Source organism: Crassostrea angulata, chromosome 8 (assembly GCF_025612915.1).
Source record: "Crassostrea angulata isolate pt1a10 chromosome 8, ASM2561291v2, whole genome shotgun sequence".
NCBI lineage: Eukaryota > Metazoa > Mollusca > Bivalvia > Ostreida > Ostreidae > Magallana > Magallana angulata.
In genome coordinates this window covers 43801415-43824661 of record NC_069118.1, presented here as the reverse complement: position 1 = coordinate 43824661, position 23247 = coordinate 43801415, and the positions used below count along the sequence as shown (strand labels likewise).

At 31.8% G+C, this 23247-nt stretch overlaps 1 protein-coding gene and 1 long non-coding RNA gene across 3 annotated transcripts in view; both read right to left on the bottom strand.

Moving 5' to 3' along the window:
• Positions 1 to 6780: 6780 nt before the first annotated feature.
• LOC128161181 (uncharacterized) overlaps positions 6781 to 23247 on the bottom strand; it is a 53700-nt gene continuing 37233 nt past the window's right edge. For both annotated transcript variants that reach the window (XM_052824410.1, XM_052824411.1), the window contains one exon: positions 6781 to 8876. In XM_052824410.1, coding sequence (XP_052680370.1) covers positions 8760 to 8876 — 117 coding nt within the window. In that variant the 3' untranslated portion in view covers positions 6781 to 8759. The remainder of the gene's footprint in view (positions 8877 to 23247) is intronic.
• LOC128161186 (uncharacterized) lies at positions 16913 to 22551 on the bottom strand. Its single transcript, XR_008240340.1, has 3 exons — positions 20583 to 22551; positions 19869 to 19953; positions 16913 to 17439 (listed from the first exon to the last, which is right to left on the bottom strand). It is a non-coding gene; the product is annotated as an uncharacterized LOC128161186 (long non-coding RNA).

Here is a 23247-nt window from a genome sequence, read left to right as displayed (position 1 = left end):
ATCATCATTATTTAGCAAGGACCGTTGCCGCTACTGTTTTAACATTGTACAATGAATACGTTTTAAAGAAAGTTGGATGTACTATACATTTATTTTCATAAATCAATTTATAATGGATTATTAAAACATTGCAATGAATAGAAAGATATCTGAAAGGACGAACTGAAAAGACACTAAAAATTTATATTTTCTCTTTATGAAAATGCGACGAATTAAAGTCTCCAGTTCCGCATGTGTGCTTTTATACGTCTCACCAATCCGTAAAAGAATTTTGGAAATTTATAATATCAAGATAATCTCTGCTTGTTATCTGACATGTCCATAAATACACAATGTTTTGTTCAACCTTCAATTTATTTAGGCAGTGTGTAAACATAGTTTTATAAAGTTAGAACTTCAATATTTGAAAACAAATCGACATATATCAAATCTTTATGAAAATAAGACATATTATTAAAGTCTGCTTTTCAGCACAGGTGATTTTACATGTATACATCTCATCAATTTAATTTAACCAATCAAGATACTTTCTGCTTGTTGTTTTTCACACAGAACCTTTGAGTTGAGTTAAACGCCGTTTATGCAAGTACATGATATGTCCATCAAAATACAATATTTTATTTTTATTCTGAAGTTCAACATCCCTTTACTTTGACAGTGTATAAAAGCGGTGTTATAAAATATTAGAATGTAGTATTTTTTCATTCTGACATTGTGACATTGATGCAGATGTTGTATAATTATTTTCTGGGGTCTGTAGTTATGTATAAAATTCGAAGTACCAGCTATTTAGAGATCAATAATGTTTTTTAACGTCCGGGAACAATTGTTCTTCATTCGTTTTTATCGAATATAGTACTCAACATACATTAACATTCTTCATATTGTTTACTGAACGTGTTTATTTAAGATTAATATTACAATATTAAGCAATATCTAAACTAATTTTCTTTGAAATGGACCTTCATTTCATGTAAAAGGATCACTGACTTACATGCATATATTCCGCGTATCTTTAAATGTTATTGATTGGATATGGGGAACCCCAAAACAACTTTTACAAAACTTGCAGGTCTGTTCAATCGGCAAGAACTATTCTAATGCCCTAAAATTTACTTCCTGATTTACGTATGCTAATGACCCTGCATTATTTCAAAACTGGGATAGCCAGACATCTTGCACATTGTTTTTCATCTTATACAAAATTCAGCCCTTGTCGCGGCCGGAAAACGTCTCAAATTTAAAGTGGAACTTGGGAATTATTTTGCCTTAGCCATTCTTTGAACTTCCAGGGAATTACTGTAGTGACAGCAAAACATGTGCATGTGTATGATTGGTTTACCCTTCTGTACCATTACGAGTAATTGAGCACATCGAATAATTTATTGTATTTAATTTTTCTTATTATACATGTAATTAGTACTACACTTTGTTTACACTTTTGCATCAATTCAATTCTTTATTTCTTTAAGCTTTACAGCTTATCAGTATAACATAAATTATGTATATCATGAGGTGGTAGTGTATTAACAGGAGAACTTGTGCACGTACAGATAATAACATTGACTGTTATATATACAGGTTGAGAAAACAAAACAAAACAAAGACTACAATTATGTAATACAGTTGTCTCTTAATAACATACTTTTTGAGATGAATTTGCCAGGATTACAGAGATCTTTAACATTGTCAGTATTAAAAAGTTGTATTAATTTAAACATACAAGGTTTTTTAATGATAATATTCTTTCATGTATAATCTGCGCAATGTTTTGTATAGAGGACAAACAAATAAAAAATGGAATTCATCTTCAACACTAGTTTTGCAATGTGGACAAAATCTATTTTCTCTATTTGTGTTATTATATCTACCAGTTTCAATAGCCAGGCGATGTGACGATAGTCGTAATTTAGTTATATATTTCAGTAATGTAATGGGAATAGATTTTCATAAATTGTATTGAAGATGTATACCATCGATGTTTGTTAAAAGAACATTTTTATGAAATTTCAGTATTTGCAAAAATATCTTGTTTTGCCTGATCAAAAATTCTTTGTTTTACAAGTTGTAAAATACCATTGTTTATTTTTTGGCTAGTCCATATATAAAAAAACGAGGTCAATGAGAATTTTCTTTACATCGAACACCCAGTTTCTATAACCGTGTTCTTCACAATTAATATACATAACTTCGTAGCAGTGTCTAATTATACAATTGTCACTAATTAAGACATTTTTCCGAAACTTAATAATGTTAAACATTCTATAACGTACAAGGGGCACACGGCCTAATACAGCATACAGTTTTTGTACTTTTCTTCACTATTACTAGAATTTGTTGACAGAAGTCTGTATGAAGTTTCTCGATATTGCAACCTTTATTATTTCCCCAGATTTCTGAACAGTAATTAACAATTCCACCAATAAAGCAATCAAAAAGCGACAATAAAGTTTCTATATTAAATGACATTCCCCGTATATTTTCTAAACTTTCTAAACGCAAACAATGCTTCTCTACCTTGTTCAGATAATTGTTTTTCAGCTTTGTTAAATTTGTTGTTAAAGTTGAAAAGTATTCCTAAGTAAGTGAATTTTTGTACAATTTCTAAAACATTGTTACCAATATGCCAACACTCACCATCTTTTACTCTGGCATTGTTTCTAAAAACACAATTTTTGACCTTCCACATATTTAGAAAACAGGACCATATCATCAGAGTACATTAAAAGAAACAGATTTAGAGATGATAACTCGTTAGACAAAGAACCGGCATTTGAAAAACTATTTTCGAAATCGTTAACATATAAATTGAATAAAATAGGTGATAACACTTCGCCCTGTATTAATCATAGGTTATAACAAAAATATTCACTTATTAATCCATCAACACCAATACAGGATTTCACATGACGATACAACGCTTTAACAACTGCCAATAATTTTCCTTCAATTCCATCCTTTGAATGTTTAAGCCACAAAAGCTTTTTCGAAATCGATGAATGCACAATATAACCTCTTCTTCCTACATAGACTGTTACTAATAATAGAATGTAAAGCAAAAATAGCATCACGTGTTCCATATCTTGGTTTAAAACCAAATTGTGCACCCGTTATAACATCATTATGTTTTAACCATACAAATAACCTTTTGTTTAAAATTGAGGTTAATAACTTAAACATATTACTAACAAGACTTATACCCCTGTAGTTGTTAAGGGTCTGTAGAATCACCCTTTTTAAACACTGGAATAATAATTGAAGAAGACCACGTACTGGGAAAAATACCAGTATTTAATATACAATTAAAAAAATAATGTAATATAGGTAAAAACTAGTCTTGAAATTCAAAAAAATATTCGTTCAAAATTCCATATTAACCGTGAGATTGTTTTAGATTGCCGATAGCCTCTTTAATTTCATCAACACTAATGTTTTTATCTAACTCATCAAAAATACAATTAATATCTTAACCTTCATTTCCACTTTCGATGTCACCATCATCCTGCGTGGAAGCAGTTGATTTAAAATGCTCGTACAAATTTTCTGTTTTTTGTAGATACGTTTTATACTTAAAAGATCCGCATGGTTAGAATTGCATTTAAAACTGTTAAATTTGCGCAACGCGACAACATATTCCTTATACAAAGATGTTAATTTCCCATCAAACCAGGGCTTATCGTCAACCGATAGGTATACTGTACGTCTACTGGTACTGCGTACTGTATTTGTTTGTTTCGGGATTTTAGATTGAAGCTTAAAATGTTGGCCAAAAGAGGAGTCTAACAAATTAACCAGTATTTGTGAACGTTCGTCAAGTTCGTCTTGTGACGTAATACACACAAAATTTACGGTATTGCTGATATTTTTACATGCAAAAAGTGATTCTTTACACAGTTCTATGTAGCAAGGATCCCATTTAAAAACATCACGGGATCTTAAAAAATCATTGTTTACAATATTTGTATGCATCCAAAAAGCAATAAAGTTCAATATGTAGTGGAGCATGATCAGAAAACATTGTAAAATTGCCTACGATATATTTACTAATGGTGTCAAACATGACGGATGTTGTTAAGAGGTAGTCAATAGTGCTTAGTCCACGCGCACCGTTAAAAGTAAAGTCATTCGAATAGCCTCATTTGTGTCTCCCGTTCACAATACGCACGCCTGTGGCCTTCATAGGGACAATAGCCATGTTCCATACTCGTTGTGACCTACATCTGGGTTGATCCGCTCAGTCAGCTAATCGTCATTTGTATAAGACAACACGGAAACAGAATCATGAACAGCATCATTTTCAATGTAATCAGGGTTTTTTTTTTGTTCTACTGTTAAAATCCCCAAATAGAAACGCATAACCAAAATCCATATACTTACATAAATGTTTTTCTAATTCAAAAAATAAATCTACATCATTTTCTTTAAAAAACACAGAGTTACACTTGCATGCATTCCATGTTGTAAAAATATGGACGACAGCATTTGACTTCATGTATATCCTACGTTTCTTTCGGAATATTCAATTGTCGGTTAATATTCGAAAATTCCTGAATATAGCTCCAAACAATTAGCGAATGACGTTTAAAATGTTGGAATTACAAAACAACATACTCTTAAATCAGATCAATACAACAAATCGTCGCTGGATCACACGGGTGCAACAGGTGGAGGTGCTCTGTAAGTATAACCTATGTTCAAGTTTGAAAAAGTCAAATCGTGCAGAAATATAACTTCGTTTATATGTTTTTAATATCGCGCAAGCTCAGGCAATGACCATTGCGACACAGAAGAGATGACCATTTGATTGATTTCAATGTTTACACTGAATATATATTTTAATTTATTGGAATAAAATCATTTAAAACGTAGATATGTTATCTTAAACATCAGACAAGTTATAGATTAATTAATTAAAAATTAATTCTGGTTGTAAGGCGGCATTTAATTGGATAGAAAATTAATGAGGCCGAGTACAGAACGATTACGCACGCTTTCGCGCAGCGTTTCATTTGTATTGTGACGTCATCTTTTTGCTTTGTTGACGCCATGGCGTGATAGTTTCAACTGCAGATATTCAGCGAAATTTGTTGACAATAGCTCTAATTTGATTCGTAAAATTGATATTATATTGTGGAATAAACATAAATGTCTCAACGTATAAGCTATATTTGGGCTGAGGTCAAAAACGTGAAGAGGGTTAAGCAAGCCTAGCCATCTGTCACGTTTTCTTAACCCGCATAAATATAGCTTAATTCATATATTTCATAATAGTAACCATGTTTTTTTTATATCAATGACCCTTAATATATGATGTTATATATTTATTTATTTCTTAATTATGTCTGAATGTTTTAATAATACTAAAAATATCACCATTTCCGTCTTTGTCAAATACAAAATAACCATTAAATCTGACAAACTGGAAATTGGGATACACAAAACAACTTTGATAAGACCCCTGGAACAAACCAGGAGGTAAAAGGATTTTTTTCTCTGACCATTTAATGCTTTTTAGCATTAAAATTATACAATGCAAATAGAATTATTATTATACAAAAAAAGTGAACAGTACAAATGAAAATTCATAGAAAACAATAAAAAATATATAATTCAAATACACATTATAGAAAAAAACTGAAAACATTTAAAATACAAATACATAGTTATACAATACAAATAAAATTGATCGAATATTGCATTCTTTGACATGCCATTGATGAGCGAATGTTCATTTTTTCTCGCAGATATATTTTCAGGTATACATATTCTGGCATAAAAATAACATGTTTTTGCGTAGATTCATGTTCATTAATTTCTAAGTTAATACATCATTTAAAGTTTACTTACCATCACGTGATGCACAGTTTTAAATAAAAAAAAAAGGATTTGAGAAACCCTATGTCTGGGCTAGTGAAAAGTGAGCATAAAAGGCTGTGACGTGTATTTTATAAAAGAATAGACCCAACATAGTTCTGATTTGTCGACCATCTGGCTAGATTTTGTTGATTGCAAGTACGGATGTGATAATTTCCCGATTTCTATATTTGCTAGCTTCTTACCATCTTGAGAACAGTATATGTGATTACATGCGAACTTACCAGGTTAGCTCTCATTGTTTTACATAAAAAAGCTACACTTAAACGTTTGGCGCTGACTTTTTACAATTATTTAATTCTTTTTAATTCATAAAAAAGTAAAGAATGAAAGTCACATTGATTTATTTTTGTTTTGCAGAATGGGATCACCAGCATAGCAATAATTTGTGTTGTTTTGGAAAAAATGTCAATAATGAAAAAAAAAAATCAGGTTTTTTTCACCAGAAAAGAAAAAATCCCGTGTTGCTTATTTCCACCATTTATATAAAATATACAAGATATTTTTGGGTTTTGGTATTTGGTTGACGTATTCTTTCTTTCTTTCTTACAAATAAATATTAAGGATACATAACATACTAATATTTGGCCATATGGATAAAAAAGGTATTAACATGTCAGTGACGTCATGCAAGCCAATTAAACGTTAAAACTTTATTTAAAAAAAAATTTTTTTTCTTTTTGCTTACAATAATTACAAATTAAAATATTTAATCTTTTCCACAATGAATTCCATAATAAAATTGTTATTTTTAAAGAAGTAGCTTTAAAGTATACTCTAAAAATAAAACCATATTACAAACCAAATAAACATTGTTCATTACTAAAGCGAATAAAGTATGCACTTTACATTCTTTTATTTTCTACACTTTTCAAAATTTGCACTTTAAAGGGTAAAATTTACACTTTATTCTCTAAAATTCACTTTAATCTGTGTAAATCACTGTAAAGATCTCACACTTTAATTAGTTGAAATAACAATTTAAAGTGTAAAATACATATTTTAATATTTGAAATTTACACTCTTATATGTAAAATTCAGATTTTAAAGTGTAAAATCCGCACTTTAATATGTAAAAAGTACACTTTGAAGTGTAAATGTCACGCTTTTAAGTGTTAAATGCCTTTTAATCTGTAAAATTTACATTTTTGATTTGAAAATTTTAAACATTTATCTGTAAAAACTAAACATTAATCCGTAAAATACTGCATGAACACCACATGGCTGTCCTAATTAAATGTTTTGCATTTCATTGATAATGCTTGAATAATAAACATTGCAATCGACAACTTGTTTTCATTACCAGTATTTAATTTTCCATAAAGTGAATCGAAAATGAATAAATACTTTTAGACTAGATGTTTTAGTGTCACATGGAAATGTTCAACGCCAAGCGTTTTTAATAAAACAGGCCGTTTCACTCATCTTTTTAAATCAGAAACTAAAAAAGTAATAGTTTTAATATGTTATAAACTTTAATCTCTCTCTGTAGAAAATATTTGTTTCAATATGATTATGTTATAAATTGTCATGACTTTAATTAGGTTTTTCCATCGTTTTTCTTCAAATCTGCAGATTAGATAGAGAATAAAAATAGCTGTGATTGCAGGGCTTAGAAGATGGCTTCCGTTCGTCAAACGCATCCAAGTTTATTTTTTTTTAGCTGATGTTAAGCAGTTTTCTCATAAACGCTTTCATATTTAACAATAAAACTTTGAGAAATATTCAATAAAAGTTAAATAAGGGCGTAAATTATGGGAGCCGGATATAGACAAGTGGAAAATATATTTCATCAGACGGCCGCAAAAAAATATCTGGCGGCCATGACCTATTTATCTGTACAACATCCACTTCTGTTGTTTATTATTTTCTTTAGTATTAATTTGTATAATCTGATGAGCTTTAAAGGTCAAGGAAATAAAGAATAAATGAATGAATGAATGAATGAATGAATGAATGAATGAATGAATGAATGTACGAAATTATTATCTAGGGACAGCCATATAATTAGGCGGTGGTTGCCGCTTATCTGGAGACTGCTTTTATAACTATGTTACGGCCGCCAGGTAAATAAGTGGCGAAAGTCATAAAATTATTTGAATCTGAATCTCCCGCCAAATAATAAGGTGACCGCTTATCTGGCGACCGCCAGATAAATAAGTGGCGGTCGTTATAGGAAATGTCACTTATTTATTTGGCGGTCACCACATACAATGTAAAATTATCTGTAAAAATGTTTTGGGACTATTTGTTTACTCAAATATATGCAAATACACAGTTTTCAAGCCTGTTAAACGTATATCAGACGCCATTTTTTAGTAGTTTAAAGCCGTATTTTAATTTATATGTGTACACAGATCAAAGTACTGAAAGTACTTGTACTGAATCGAGGTTAAGACAAAATGAAACATTATGTTTATTCTTTGAATGAAGGGTGAATCAACATACAATGTATTTATTGTTTTGATAATAAAATATATTTTTTGTTTAATGATGTCACTGTATTTAAGGCATAGATTAAAATATTCACAAATTCAATAACATCAGGGCTTAATACTTCAATAAAATTATCACAAATGATAAAAACTCCCTATTACCTATATATACTTTAATGTGTAAAATTTACAGAGTAAAGTGTTTTATAGATAAAATGTAATTCTTTTGCAGATTGAAGCGTAAATTGTACAGATTTAAGTGTGAATTTAACAGATTAAAGTGTAAAATTTACAAACTAAAGTATGAATTAGTTTTAAAGTGCAAATTTTGCATACAAAAGTCTATTGTTACACTTTAAAGTGCAAATTTGCAGATTAAAGTGTAGAAAATCAAAAAGAAAATGTGAAGTGCGAATGTAGCACTTATACGCTTCCGTAGTTCTTTCCAGTTCACATAGGTGCAACTGGTGGAGGGGGTGCTGGTAAAAAAACAGGTTGTGCTGCAGGAACCTTATCCTTTACTAAGTCGTTTAGGTAGCCATTGGTGTTTTTCATATTCGGACGTGCCTGTAATTGTAACAATAGCAAAAAACATTTTCTAAATTATCATTATGCAGATAAAACCAAAAAAGTATGCCCTTAAAAAAACCCCGAACAAATCATAAAATCAGAATCAAAATATTCTTCTGCTTTCACATTTTTTCGTTACCTTTCTTGTTTTGTAAATACAGTAGTGGTTATCATTTTAATGACGATTGTTAATTATTTGTATTAGGGTGAGGTTGTAGTAAATCGCCATAACCCACTGAATGTTGTTCAGTGCTGCTATCGTGAAAGTTGACAAGAATAGGATAGGATACAGGATGCAGGATACATGATAGAAATACTGGTTAAACTCTATCCTATCTTATCCTGAATTCTGTAGCCAATCAGATTCGAGTATAAATTTCTTTTTCAAAACGAGGATTCATATTGATGTTAAATGTTTACAAAGCGGTAATGAAAATTGATGTTCGCTACAATTTTGTCAATTCGGAAACAACGTAAGCATAGAGTTAATGTACAGTAAACATATAGGCTGCACAATGCAGCGTAAAATACCTACATAAATTATGTTTTATTGATTGTTTTAAAGACTTCAACGGTATAAAAATAGAAACATTAATTCTACAAACAGTTTGACGTATAAGTGGACTAGCATCATAACAAGAAACGAACGTTGTTTGTGGGCACTTATTACTTTTCATTTAATTCCTTCGATGTCCGATAACAAGTACGTATAAGGTCTAGTAATATACTAAACATATCAAATTAATAAATGTGGAAAAAATGTAATAATGAATGCGCAGGAATTTTTATTCCATCAGAAAATTAGAATCATTAAAGATACGATATTTTAGCGCATCCATAAAGTAATGCTTTCCCGAATCGTGTTTACATTTATCGGCGACCGAATGAGCCGATTACCGATTATCTCCGTGCATATTAGATTATAAGAAAATGGATTACATTAAAATGTTTGTTTAAGCTATAAATAAAGGCTCTTTATCTCCTTTTTCATCATATTTATACATATAAACATGATAAAAACAAAAGTTATACGCTTACCTGTGTGTTTACGTAATTGAGTACACTCCGCGTACGATTTATTATTACCGATGTACAGGTAAATAAGTTACCTCGTTCTAAAGATATCCGATTTTATGTATTAATTAAGCATTTCATTTATTACATTAGCCGATAAATTGTTAATAAAATAACATTTTCTTAAATGTTGTGTTATTTAACTCTTATTCCTAAATATCGATGGTTGGGATAAGATAGGATAGGATAGGATAGGATAGAGCTGGTTTGCAAAATAGGATACAGGATATAAGATAGGAAGGATTGTTATGTCAACTGTCACGATAGCAGCAACGTATATAACATAAAATATGATCAAACCATTCAAATTAGATTAAATCATTCTTCACGGTAATCATGAGCATACTGAGAGTAAGGGGGGGGGGGGGGTGCATAAAATCAATATAGTTAACACAAGCGTTGGATTCACTTTGCACACCAAATAATCCCCCGGACCACCAATACATATACCCTCTTAGAAAAACTATGGATCTGCACATCTCAATGACTTAATAAAATTTACTGTTAACACCAATAAAATACAAGTGGTTGTAGTATTTTGTAGTCTGATCCGTTTTGAAGACATTTGTACGTTAACATAACCGTTGCACGAACCTTGTTACTTTTTGGAAATATGCAAATTGAGTCAGCTGAATACGAATCAAACAATTTTCTTGTTTTATCTGTTTTGGGAAAAAATATACATATTTACGTTGATTTATTAGATTAAAGGATAATAGTTTGTTTAATCTCTTAAACATCTTAGGTGCGTGTTTTTGGTATAGATAACGCGGCCGTCATGCCAAAATAAGATTTTACGCAAATATTTTAAGACCTTGTCTTTCTTATTTGTAAATAACTCACCCAGTTACATGTTATTGACACAATATCGTTTTTGCATGGTTATACATGTACCAGGAATGGAGTGACATTCTAATAGTGTGTAGGGTCGATTGATGCCCAGTCAAAAAAGTCAAACTAAATTATTTTGCAAGGAGAACATTAAGGGATTAAAGGGGCATTGTCACGATTTTGTTCTATTTTGTTCTGTTTTTATTATTTACAATGCTTTGGGAATGCATTTCTGTCGATCAACCAACATTTTAGAGCCAGTCTTAGAGTAATAAGCAAGATACAGTGTTCTCAATTCATTGTCATGTAAACAAGGCTCATGCCCCATTTTTGTTTACATAGGTTCAATATACCAGTAAAAAATCTTTTTTGAGCCGATTTGTCTAACTTCGTATTCTTTTAACAAAAAGTAAACAGTTCTTAACGTTTAACACATTCATTTTAGGTCTGGAACTGAAATTTTACCTTCAACATTCAAATGAACAGAAACTCTTTGTTTATATAGCTAAGACTTTTAATCTCTGTAACTCGCTCATAACTCAAAGAAGGACACTAAAGTTTTGGTTGCCCATTAAAAATGCCTTACTAAAGCAATATTTACATTAAAATCGAAAAAAAAATAATTTTTGACAAAAATCGTGCTTATCCCTCTTTAATCCTAATGGAAGATATGTTAAATTATGGCCTTCACAACGTTTAGTTTACCTAATGTAACGAAGAAAAATAATTTCAGTAGAGTTATGGCCGGGGAAGAGCGAGGGTGTCTAATTTGTACGTAGAAATTAGCTCGAATCATTATTCTATAACGGGGCGGTCATATTTTGACCGAAGAAAGTCATTCCATGTCTTTAGTTCTAAGACTTGTCTCGCGTTTAGAACATTCGTCTCACTTTACCCACATATTATACATTTGTTTTTCACTAATTAGCAAAATACACATGACTAGGTAGTAAAGTTTTTCAAAAGAATTTTAAATTGTAAATTATAGATTACGCAGTACAGATAAGGCTACCCATCGCTTTGATATGCTAATGAAGAAGAAAATGGGTAGTCAAACATGGTGCAGTCTACGATGACTCCTTAACCAACCATTAAGAAATAACCCTGCTCGCAGTGAAATTTTCTGTTGGAATAAGGCAGACACGATATCTCTATGACAAGACATCAACAACCTTGGACACAATTTCACCACAAAACCCTACTCTTAAATCGATACCCACTGGGAACTCCTTAGATACACCACAGTAATCATCATGAATCGACATGTTCCTCATAAGCTCACGCGATCCAGGACGTCAAATCCGTAAATCAACACAGCCAGCAGGCGTGTAGCACGCAAGAAGCTTTGTGCATTCCACAAAGCCAAAGCATTTTAGAAGCAGCCTGACTAGCAAATGTACCTCTCTCTTAAGTCTAAATGTCAGCGCACTACTCGCCCTGCTCATCAACAATGACATCCTCATCCACAATGCCTTTAAAAAGCCCATGCTTGTCATTTATCAAAAGAAAAAGCAAAAGCCTCTGGTGTTGCACATCTGCGAACATTGATGGACTCATACGCAGTGACCCACAAGCTAAGGCAAATATCTAAAAATGAACAGTTCAAATCCGTATTTATAACAGAACATACTAGCCAAGCTCCAGACAAGGGTTCTAGCCCATTCCTGTCTATGAACAACATATCCATTAATCAACGTGATGTCTACAAACTACTAAGTAAACTACAACCACATAAGGCTACAGAACCAGACTCTATATCAGAACGCTTTCCTAAGGAACTGGCAACGCGGAGCATTCACCAGCTTTGACTTTTTTCTTCCAAATATCTCTTAACAGTGGATGTGTACCACCGGACTTGAAAATGGCCCACGTTGTCCCCAACTTTAGGAAAAGAGACAAGAGTACAGCAGACAACTATCGTCCAGTATCCCTCCCGACGATTTGCTCCAAGGTCCTGTAACATATTCTCCATTCTAACATCATGGACCACTTTAAAAGAAACTTCATCCTTAGACCAGCATATCATAAATTTCGTAGTCAACGCTCATGCGAGACTCAACTTATTTCCACAGTACAACCTGGCTAGTAGCCTACCGAACGGAAACTATATCAATCATTTTATTGGGCTTTGCAAAAGCATTCGATAAGGTACCACGCCGAGGTCTCCTCCACAATCTGAAGTACAATGAAATCCATGGCACCACCTTACAAATAAGTGAAAGTTTCTTATAATTTAGGAAACAGCGAGGATTGGTTGAAGGGATGACCTCTAACATTGCTGATGCAAACTCTGGAGTACCCCAAGGCACAGTAATAGGTCCTCTATTATTCGTTTCCTACCTCAATGATCTCCCAACGGTGGTAATATTTAATGTTATTTTTTTTCGGACGACTGTTTTATTTATAAGACAATCTAATCAAACAACGACAAAGTCCAACTACAGCAGGACTTAAGCGCTATTACGAAGTAGGGATATGACTGGCAGATGACATTTTACCTTAAGAAATGTACCGTAACCATATTTCTAAGAAGCGCCACCCAACAAAGCATCGTACCAACCGCATAGTCATACCCTTAAAGATGTCCAAAGTAGTTAATACCTCGGAATCTTAATCAGCTGAAACCTGTCATGGTGCAAGCACATGAATTTAACTTCTGCAAAGGCGATTAGAATAATTGGAGTTTTGAGATATAACCTACAACATTGTCCACAAGCTATCAGGAGTCAGGCATACGCAACCCTACTACTCCCAGTACTAGAGTACGGGCCAGTACTTCGGGATCCTTCCCAACAAGATCAAATCCAACGCTTAGAAGATGCTCAGCGCCAAGCAGCAAGGTTTGTCACTGACGAATTTTCTTCAAGGGATGTAGGAGGTGTGTCCACCATGCTTCATCAACTCGACTGGTAACCACTGACATACCGAGGGGCTCGGATCCGAGTGATCATGTTCTACAAAATTTACCATCACATTGTAAAAGTTCCAGTCCATCACCTGCTACACGTCAACAAAAGCAGAACCCAGGGCTCCATGGCAAACAAAAATCAGCACAAGAATGGACGTCTACAAATACTCTTACATTCCAGCAACTATCATAGAATGGAAAAACATACCAGCAACAATAAGTAAATTACCATCAATGGTAATCTTTATACACACTATTCATACCATCAACGTGACTGAGATTCCAAACCACTATACGTTCCACCTTTATCTTTTACCCATTTTAAATGTACATTGGTTTTAGCTGTTAACCAGGAAATTACTGAAGTATTAACATTCAAGATGATTACATTAAATTAAGGGAAGAAGAAAAAGAATGAAACATGACGTCATAATATATGCACCACCAATGCGTTTCCAAATATAGAAAATTTACTAACACAGAAGTTTTAGCCAAAAATACGGTTGGTTTGATAATTACTTGTATTTCATTTAATGTTTAGGAATATACATAAGCTATTTTGAAGTGTCCCGTGATAATGTACCGATGTGGGACTTATGAACATATATCTTATCTCACAATTTTGAATATAACAGTCAAAATAAGACGCAGCCTTAACCTACTTGCACATAGTCGGCAGAGACGTCATAGTCGTCATATTTATAGGGGAGTGTGTCTTCACAAGGGTAAACTGCTTTACAAATCTATAAATAGCACAAATAACGGAAGATCAAATAACAAACTTGCATCAAACGGATTATGAATCATCAATTAACCGAAACCCCAAAAATCTTACAAATGACAATTTACAAATGGTAATATATAATGTTCAAATTTCTCCATTTACAACTAACGAATAACACATTTGCAAAACACAAATACACAATTACATCGATATAATATTGAACCCCTTAGCTTTCCATAGTTGGATAAAGCAAATGTAAATTACACATTTTAGGTGTTCTATATGCATGTATCTTTAACAATTTCATTTATATAATAAAGCTTGAGAGACAACACACTAAATGACACAGATTATTTTTAAGGGTCTAATCAGTGTGCAACTTTGTTTTATGCGGGCATTGTGACCTTGCACAATATAGTGTGTCATTTCTGAGATAAATAAAGTTGTTTTAAAGACCAGTTTTACTGAAATATGCATTAACTTTTTTTAATCTCTAAATATTTTCTTTTCTTCTTTTAGAGCTTATTTACTTAATTCTGAAGACTTTATTAGTTATGTCTATCGACATGCACAAACCTGCAAATGCTCGTTGCATGTAGTTTTAATTGACTCAAACGAAACACAGTTGTTGTTTAATGTTTTATAAGAACAAATACTGAATGATTCAAAGTTGTAAATTTTAAATAAAAAATGCTTGCTGGTCATGGGTAGAACTATTAAGCAACGCGTTCTAGTTCCCTCGCGTCGTCAGGTTTACACGTGTAACTCTTTGATAGTAAGGCCTGACATACTTTGAAGTTTTACCAACTTAACACCTACTGTGAGTATCTGTTTTTCTTCATTTAAAAAAAAAAATCGCAATCTATTTTAACGAGGCCGAGTATTTTGATTGGTTGATGTCATCTCATTATGGTTTCAACTGCAAATATTTAGCAAAATGTTTCAAAAATAGCTCGTTATAGGCGTAACATTGTAATTAAATTGTAAAAAAAACCCCACTAAATGTCTTGAAGTATGAGCAAAATTTGGGCTCGGGTCAAAAACGTGAAGAAGTTCAGCAGCTTAATCCTCTGTCACGATTTCCAACCCCGCCTTAGTGTAGCTTGATACATGTATTTCAAGACAGTAGCCATGTATTTTATTTATCATGGCACTTCGTATGTGATAATGGCGTTTGATGATTTAAAGAAATGAATGCGCTGAAGTTGTGCAATTAGTGTAAGTTGATTTTTTTCTTTTTTTCATATTTATTACCAGACACCAGACGGAGAATAATATCAGTTCCGTATTTTGGATATTTAAGGAATGAATATAATTTCTACCTATGTTATTCGATATAACATATCGCGAAGCGATTTATAACAAGAGGCCCTTGGGGCCACATCGTTCACCTGAGCAACAATGGGCGTTCAAAAGATATTGTGCTGTATGGTCATGCGGTAGAATAACAAAAAATAAATATTTTAAAGTATTCGAATTTTACACTTATTTTTGCATACACGTATTCTTTGACATTGTACCTTCATGAAATACTATTTTTTACCAGAATACGAAAATCCTACGCGAGATATAAAACTAAACATTTGGTAGGAGTACACTGTTGTGAAGGTTTTATAGTATTAAGTAGTGTACATTGTACTTAATGTACGTACGTATTTATAAATGGTTAGCTTAACTAAACACCACTTTCATCCTATCGTTATTAGTCCCCTACCGGTTTTCACCGGAGGGGACCATATCTTTCCTCTGCGTCCGTCAGTCCGTCTGTTTGTCCGTCTATTTGTCCGTCCGTCCGTCTGTCTGTCCGTCCGTCTGTCTGTCCTACTTCAGTTTTCCTCACTTTTTTGACGGGGTCACGTGACCCCGTCTATTAGTTTATTGTCAGCCGAAGTCTCAAACCGGATGGCACGCGTAGAACACTTGAATTGAGTCTACGCGTAAGAAAATAGTGCAAAAACTGTTCATGGATTTCTGTAAATATTTATTATAAAAACACGCATTAAATCGTTATAAGTCTTCTATGTGTAAACCAAATTCTATAAAGAAAATAAACAAATAGCTTTATTGATCAAAATATTTATATTTTTTTTATTGAACTTCAACATATTCACATACCATAGTATAAGTATTGCACATAAACATATGTATATATATGTTGCAATGTATACATATACATTTATCGTATTTGTTTAGTAGATATATTCATTATTTTGATACAAAGTATATGTACATATATGTATTACTTCTCAGAATAGTTACAATATAATTTGAACGAGTTGTGGTATATAAATATATGTGAAAAATGGTTTTCTTTTTAGAAAAAAAAAAGAAAAGGACAAATTCAAAGATACAGAACAAAAAAAAAAAAAAGAAACAGATACATTAAGGAGAGAATATAGATGGTGACGAATGTTCCAAACGTTGAAATATATCTTTCCAATAAATATCAAACAAATGATAATTACAATTTTTCAGAAGCAAAAGTTTGTCTATATACAGTCTTCTGGTTATAGATTTCTTAATGCGTTTTACATTTAGCCTTGATGTTTTCATTTTAGTTTGCAGAATGCATTGTTTTGTGAAAAGAATGATTAAATTTTCCAACCTATGACTACCTCTATTTTCAAATTTTCCAAAATGATTGAATATTTGTCAAAATTTGTTTGTAAACCAAAGATATCTGTCATCCATTTCTACAAATCAATCCAAATTTCCTTCACTAAATAACAGTCAACAAAAATATGTTCTATGCTCTCAGGGGTCTGTTGACAAAAGTAACACAATGGAGAATTTACAATCCCTACTAATGTAAATGATAATTGATTGGCAAGATCCTATGTAATAGTTGGTATTGAAGCCACAGTAATTTTGAATCCTTTGTGCACTTAAAGGGCAGACTATAAATTTCCCTCCATTGTTTTTGAGTTAATTCGATTTCTGACATCAATTTCTTTTTTCTGATTTTGGATGTTCTTTTCTTTGATATCAAGAGGTTGTACATGTCACTGCAACCCTTCTTGGATCTACAAAATATTTCTACTGTATTTGGGTAACCAATATTACAATTCTTAGTCAATGGTATATTTAATACTTTCACATGATTTTGTAATGCTTTCGTTAGACCGAGATATTGAACAAAATTTGTTTTTAAGTTGAATCTGTTTTTCAACTGATTATAACTAAATATCTGATTGTCATTTTCATACATATCCCCTATATATATAAAACCTAAGTTGAATAAATCTTTAAAGAAAACTGATTTATTGTCGATTTTAATATCTGGATTATACCATATGTGTTCACTAAACAGTCTATCACAATTTCCTTTTTGCACATCAATAATTGATCTCCAACAATGCAATACATCTTTCCAAAATCTATTGTTTGAATTTTTCATAATCATATTAGTAAAATCAATACCAAATTTCATCAATGTTTGCATGTTCTGTCCAAAATTAGCTTTAAACAAGTTTGTCCATTTTGAATTTGAAAATATAAGCCTTCTAATCCAACTTGATTTAAGTGCTATCATAAAGTTTTCGAAATTTATCATCTATCATTTTTAATCCGGCATTCTCATATCCTTGAATAAGAGTGCTTCTTTTAATTTTGTTTGGCTTTTCGTTCCAAATAAATTTAAAAACTTTTCTTTCAATATTTTCCATTACTGGCATATAATTTATATCTATTATCTCTTCTAGATTTACTGAAAAACTTATACCCAAAAGATTAAACCTTGTGTGAAATTCAGTAAATTTCCATCTAGAGTGATGATTAAACCTCTTTTGAGAATTTTTTAGATCCTATCCATATTATTTTTGTTTTACTAAAGTTTATCTTTAGTCCAGACACATTTGCATATCAGTCTAGTGTTTGGAGAATTCCATCAAGAGATTTTGGAGAGCCGTCTGTGATTAATGAAGTGTCATCTGCATACTGCGATATTTTATATTCTTCCCCATCTATAGTTATGCCCTTTATATTTTAATTATTTCGTATTAAGATACCAAGAATTTCAGCACAGAGTATAAATAAATATGGAGAAATGGGATCCCCTTGTCTACATCCTCTCTCTGGTTGGCAATATTCAGATATTATGCCATTTTGTATAATACATGAAGTTATATTGTTGTAAAAAACTTCTATCCATTTTTTTTATTGATTTACTAACATTAAAATACTCTAAAGTTTCAAAAATAAATTTCCAAGACACTGAATCAAATGGGTTTTTTTAAAAATCAATAAGCATAATTAGACCTGATATTTGTTTACATTCAGTGTAGTTCATGATATCATATACAAGTCTGATATTTTCCCCTATAAACCTACCCTTAACAAAGCCTGTTTGATCATTACTAATTAATATATCTAAGAAGTTTTTATCTAATGATCGATGTTTGGCTAAAATTAGAATTTTTTAATTCTTTCTGCTATACAGCCTGTCGCTACTTTATATACAACTGTTAATAGAGTTATGGGACGCCAATTTTTCAAAAACTGTTTTGGTTTATCTTGTTTTGGGATACAAGTAATTATTCCTAATTTATTAGTAGAAGACAATTCACCTATTTCATTGTTAAATTGTTATGATTTATTAATTGCTCTAATAACAAAGTATTTCAAATCGGGCCAAATTTTTTTTAAAAAACTCAGCTGTAAAACCATCGGCACCAGGGCTTTTACCACTTTTTATATTTTTCAAAAAATTCAGGGCTTCATGTTCCCTTATAGGTCCTTCTATAATTTCTTTTTCTTCCTCTGTAAGTTTTCTTATGTCCAAATTAGTTAGTTTCATACATATCTTTTCATTTTCTTATTTTCTTTTCTTCTTATACAAGTTCTATTAAATCATTTTTGTTTCATTTAAGATATCATCTTGATTGTATATAATTTGGCCATTTTCTCTTTCTAATTTAGTTATTTGTTTAGTAATCAAGTTTTGTGATTCTAAATTACAAAAATATTTTGATGGTTTTTCTTCTTCTTTTATCCATTTACCTCTTGACCTGATGTAATTTCCTCTAAGTTTGTGGTTTCTAATATTTATGAGGTCAGTTTGTTTTTCCTCAATTAGTTTTATTGATTCATTGTCAGCATTTTGTTCTAATAATTTAATTTCATTCTCTAACTTTTTTTTTCAGTTTTTAAAGTTATATTGATTAATGTTATTTTCACTTGGAATTTAGTGTATAGCTGCATGCACTAATTAGCTGCAACTGAAATATTTAATTTTTCATGACATTTTATGAGGTCTATCATCATATCATAATTGTTCGAGAAAAATGAATTGTAAACCAGACAAGTGTTTGTGTAGATTGACGTGTAGATAGACACAGCAACTGGACAAGTGTAACTGTTGACCCCCGCATGATAGATAATATACTATCAGCTGATTTGAATATCTGCATGTGCGTCACTTTTTGATTAATTTTGTTTAATATCATCAACTCACATTTTCTGTTTTATGTCTCCCTTTGACAGACTCTGTTGTGATGATAAGAGTCAAATTCATTTGTTTCCGCAGCATACACATAATCCTACAATTGTACTTTAATATATTCACAGCAAATTTATGAATCATTTTAAACAAATTCCCAAATTACCTTTACATTTACTTTAATGCTGTTAACTTTACATGTATATTTATAATCTAAATTAAGTAGTCTGTTCCAAATTGTATTTCCATCACTGTCTGTTTAATTAAGATGGCTCAAATCAGCAAAAAAAAAACAAAAAAAAAAAAAAAAAAAAACAACTTAGGTATGAAATATAACATGATGCGAAAGAAGAATATAAATCAAAAAGGTGAATTTTTTTTTTTTTTTTTTTTGGGGGGGGGGGGGGGGGTATTTGTATTTTCTTTTAATTTAAGTATCAGTATACAGACAACCTAAAATTATAAAACAAAAAAAATAATAATAACTGAAATTTCATATTGTGAATAACACGAAGAACCTGGGTGATACTGTTAATAATTGGAGAGGGTGTTTGGGGTAGGGATATTTTTGTTTGCCAGGGGAATCTGATGCCTGATTTTTAAAATTTACTCTGTACAATAACATTTAGACCTGAGGTGTATTCTTTGAGAAAATCAACAAGCGATGGAAGCTTGAACAGACTAAAAGATTGGTTGAAAGTTTTTTGATTTGGATGTGAATATACATACCTTGACCAATTGGAATAAGGACTGCCATGAACTGCATCTTATCTCCATAGACGGCCTTTTTATGATCCTATTTCTTCGCTTGTTCATGAGGTTTTTAAACATATACATGTATATTCCAGAGATTTGAGGTTAATTTAATCAAACCACATTATTGGCACCAGATCTGACTTTCACATATAAAATGCATGGCAATGATGGATTTTTGTAATTGCTGTGGGTACCTCAGAACTATGCTCATCATGGGTTGACACTCTAGAAGAGTACACACTGCGATTCTTTCCACACCATCAGTCCGGGGTGGGGGTGTTTAATTGTTTTGCATTCCTATATAAGTGTTGCAGGTTGGTAGCTCATTAGCTTCCTTGGTTGAGTGCTGGATTCGTATGTCAGATTACCGAAACTTATGTAGAGGAAAACGCTGTCCTTTTCACTTGATCATTGTGTACAAGACAGTCAGGTGTTTACAAAAGGTTTGAATACAGCACAGATCGGTAGTTAAGCTAAATCCCAAATAGAGCATGGTTCATTTCATATTCACCAATTCATTAGAGACTAACTCTAAATACATAAAACTTAATCACATGCTTTCTCCACCCCATTTGATCTATGTTTTCCCAACGTCTGCTTTTGCAATGTTGTTGTGACGTCTTTGTTTTGTACTTCAATACAGAAGAGTCAACACACGGAAGTAACTTTAAGTTGGATTTTGTGGAAAAGCGGTAACTTCAAATAGTTGTAAGTTAAAGCCAGTGAATATACCCAAGCTAATTTTGATTGTATTTATTAGACCAAGGTCTTATCTTATTACAAAAATGTTTATTCCCGCTTTCAATTGCCTGCTTAAAATTAAATTGATATTATTTAATGTGCCTGTTTTCCACTATTTTATAAGCTAAATCTATGAAACAATGGTATTGTTATCTGTACATTTCACTTAACGATGGGGGGTTGCTGCCATTTTAAAGCGTTTTTATCTCTACACAAAAAGGATTTTCACTTCAATGTTCTATAACTCTTACATCGTACTGGAAGAGTTATCTTTCGTAAAACCCGTTCTTTTCACAAGTAAGGTAATAATAGTGCCTGACAACAACAATGGCGAAGACAAACAGTCGGAAAGTTGATAAACGAAGAGACAAGAATGGCCGACTCGTGGGTCAAACACAGACTTGCGATTTAAACAACAACAACGCAAAAGATGTATCTAAAGTGCATGCGTTACATGACCATTCATACTCCTCCAAGAAGAAACACCATATGAAATGCGTGAGTTTAACGGCAGCACCGGTGTTTGAAATTCCGCCAAATGACTGTAACCACTCTGTAATATCTTCCAGGTAATGGTATTGAATTTGGAATTTGTTTTTTTTTATAAAATCAAAAGTACAAATATTAATTTTCGTATTCACATAGTGATAAATTAATATAGTCCATAACCCATAACGTAATGATGTTTTTTCCTTTGTTTTACATAGTGAAAAGGATACAACTCATCCTAAACAGCATGGGCGGATAACAACGAAATCAGACACTGACACTGAAGGTGAACAATATTTCCATGGTAAGAAAATTTTGTTTAATATGAAAAAAATGATTTAAATTGTTTTAGTAAATATTTTATCTCAAGATAATGAGTTTATAGAAATAGCTAAGTTATCAAAATGAAAAATGAAATACAATTTTTAAACAGAAAATCCTCGAAAAATAAATTGGAAAGAAGGCAGACGAGTGGTGGAAATTGGATTTATGGCAGGACAACTCTATCGAGGATGCACTACATGCCACCAGCCACTGCATTTAAAAAACTGTGTAGATGAACAACATTTTGGTTTGGGGAGCATTTATAGTATTGCATGCTCCTCCTGCCAAAATTTCACTCTAATATCTTTAGGGAAGAGACACATTAGTACCTATCATGTTGAAAGACAAATTCACGAGAAAGTCATCCTACACTTGGGATGTCAACACAAAGCTTGCTTTAGGTAACATAATAGTCATAAAATAAAATGTGCAAAAATAAAATATATGTATCAAAGTTTGGATATGGATATTATTTTTCTCCCAATACAATATTGTATGACAAAGCAAATATTTACATTTTTTATGAATTGCTATTTCTTGGTTTTTTACAGGAATGTTACATACTGGTTTAGGTACAACTGCAATAAATGCATTGCTTGCATGTTTAAATATTCCTGGAATCTCAACAAAGTCTTTGAAAGCAAGAGAAAGGGAAGTTGGGAGAAAAATTGAAGAAATTGCAAACAAGTCTTGTGAGGAGTATGCAGCCAAGGAAATATAACTTTGTAATGAGTATGTGTTTTGTGCTTTTTTTTTCTTTTTAAATCAAATTATATATGAATTCCAATACTTTCACAACAATGTGAAATAACCAGAAAAAAAATGAAATATAATTTTTAAATCAAATACCGGGTACTTGCAAAGTTTTATATATTTTGTAAATTTTTACAAATATATTTTTAAAAATTTTATGTTTTCTTAGTGAGGGGGTGGAAGTGTCCTTTGATGCAGGATGGCAGAAGCGTGGTAGTGTAAGATCCTACAGCAGTTTGTCAGGTGAATTCAGTATATAAAAGTGAATTATGTTGTATTTTCTTTTCTTAGATTAAATTGCATTTTTAGGAATATGTATGATAAAAAGCAA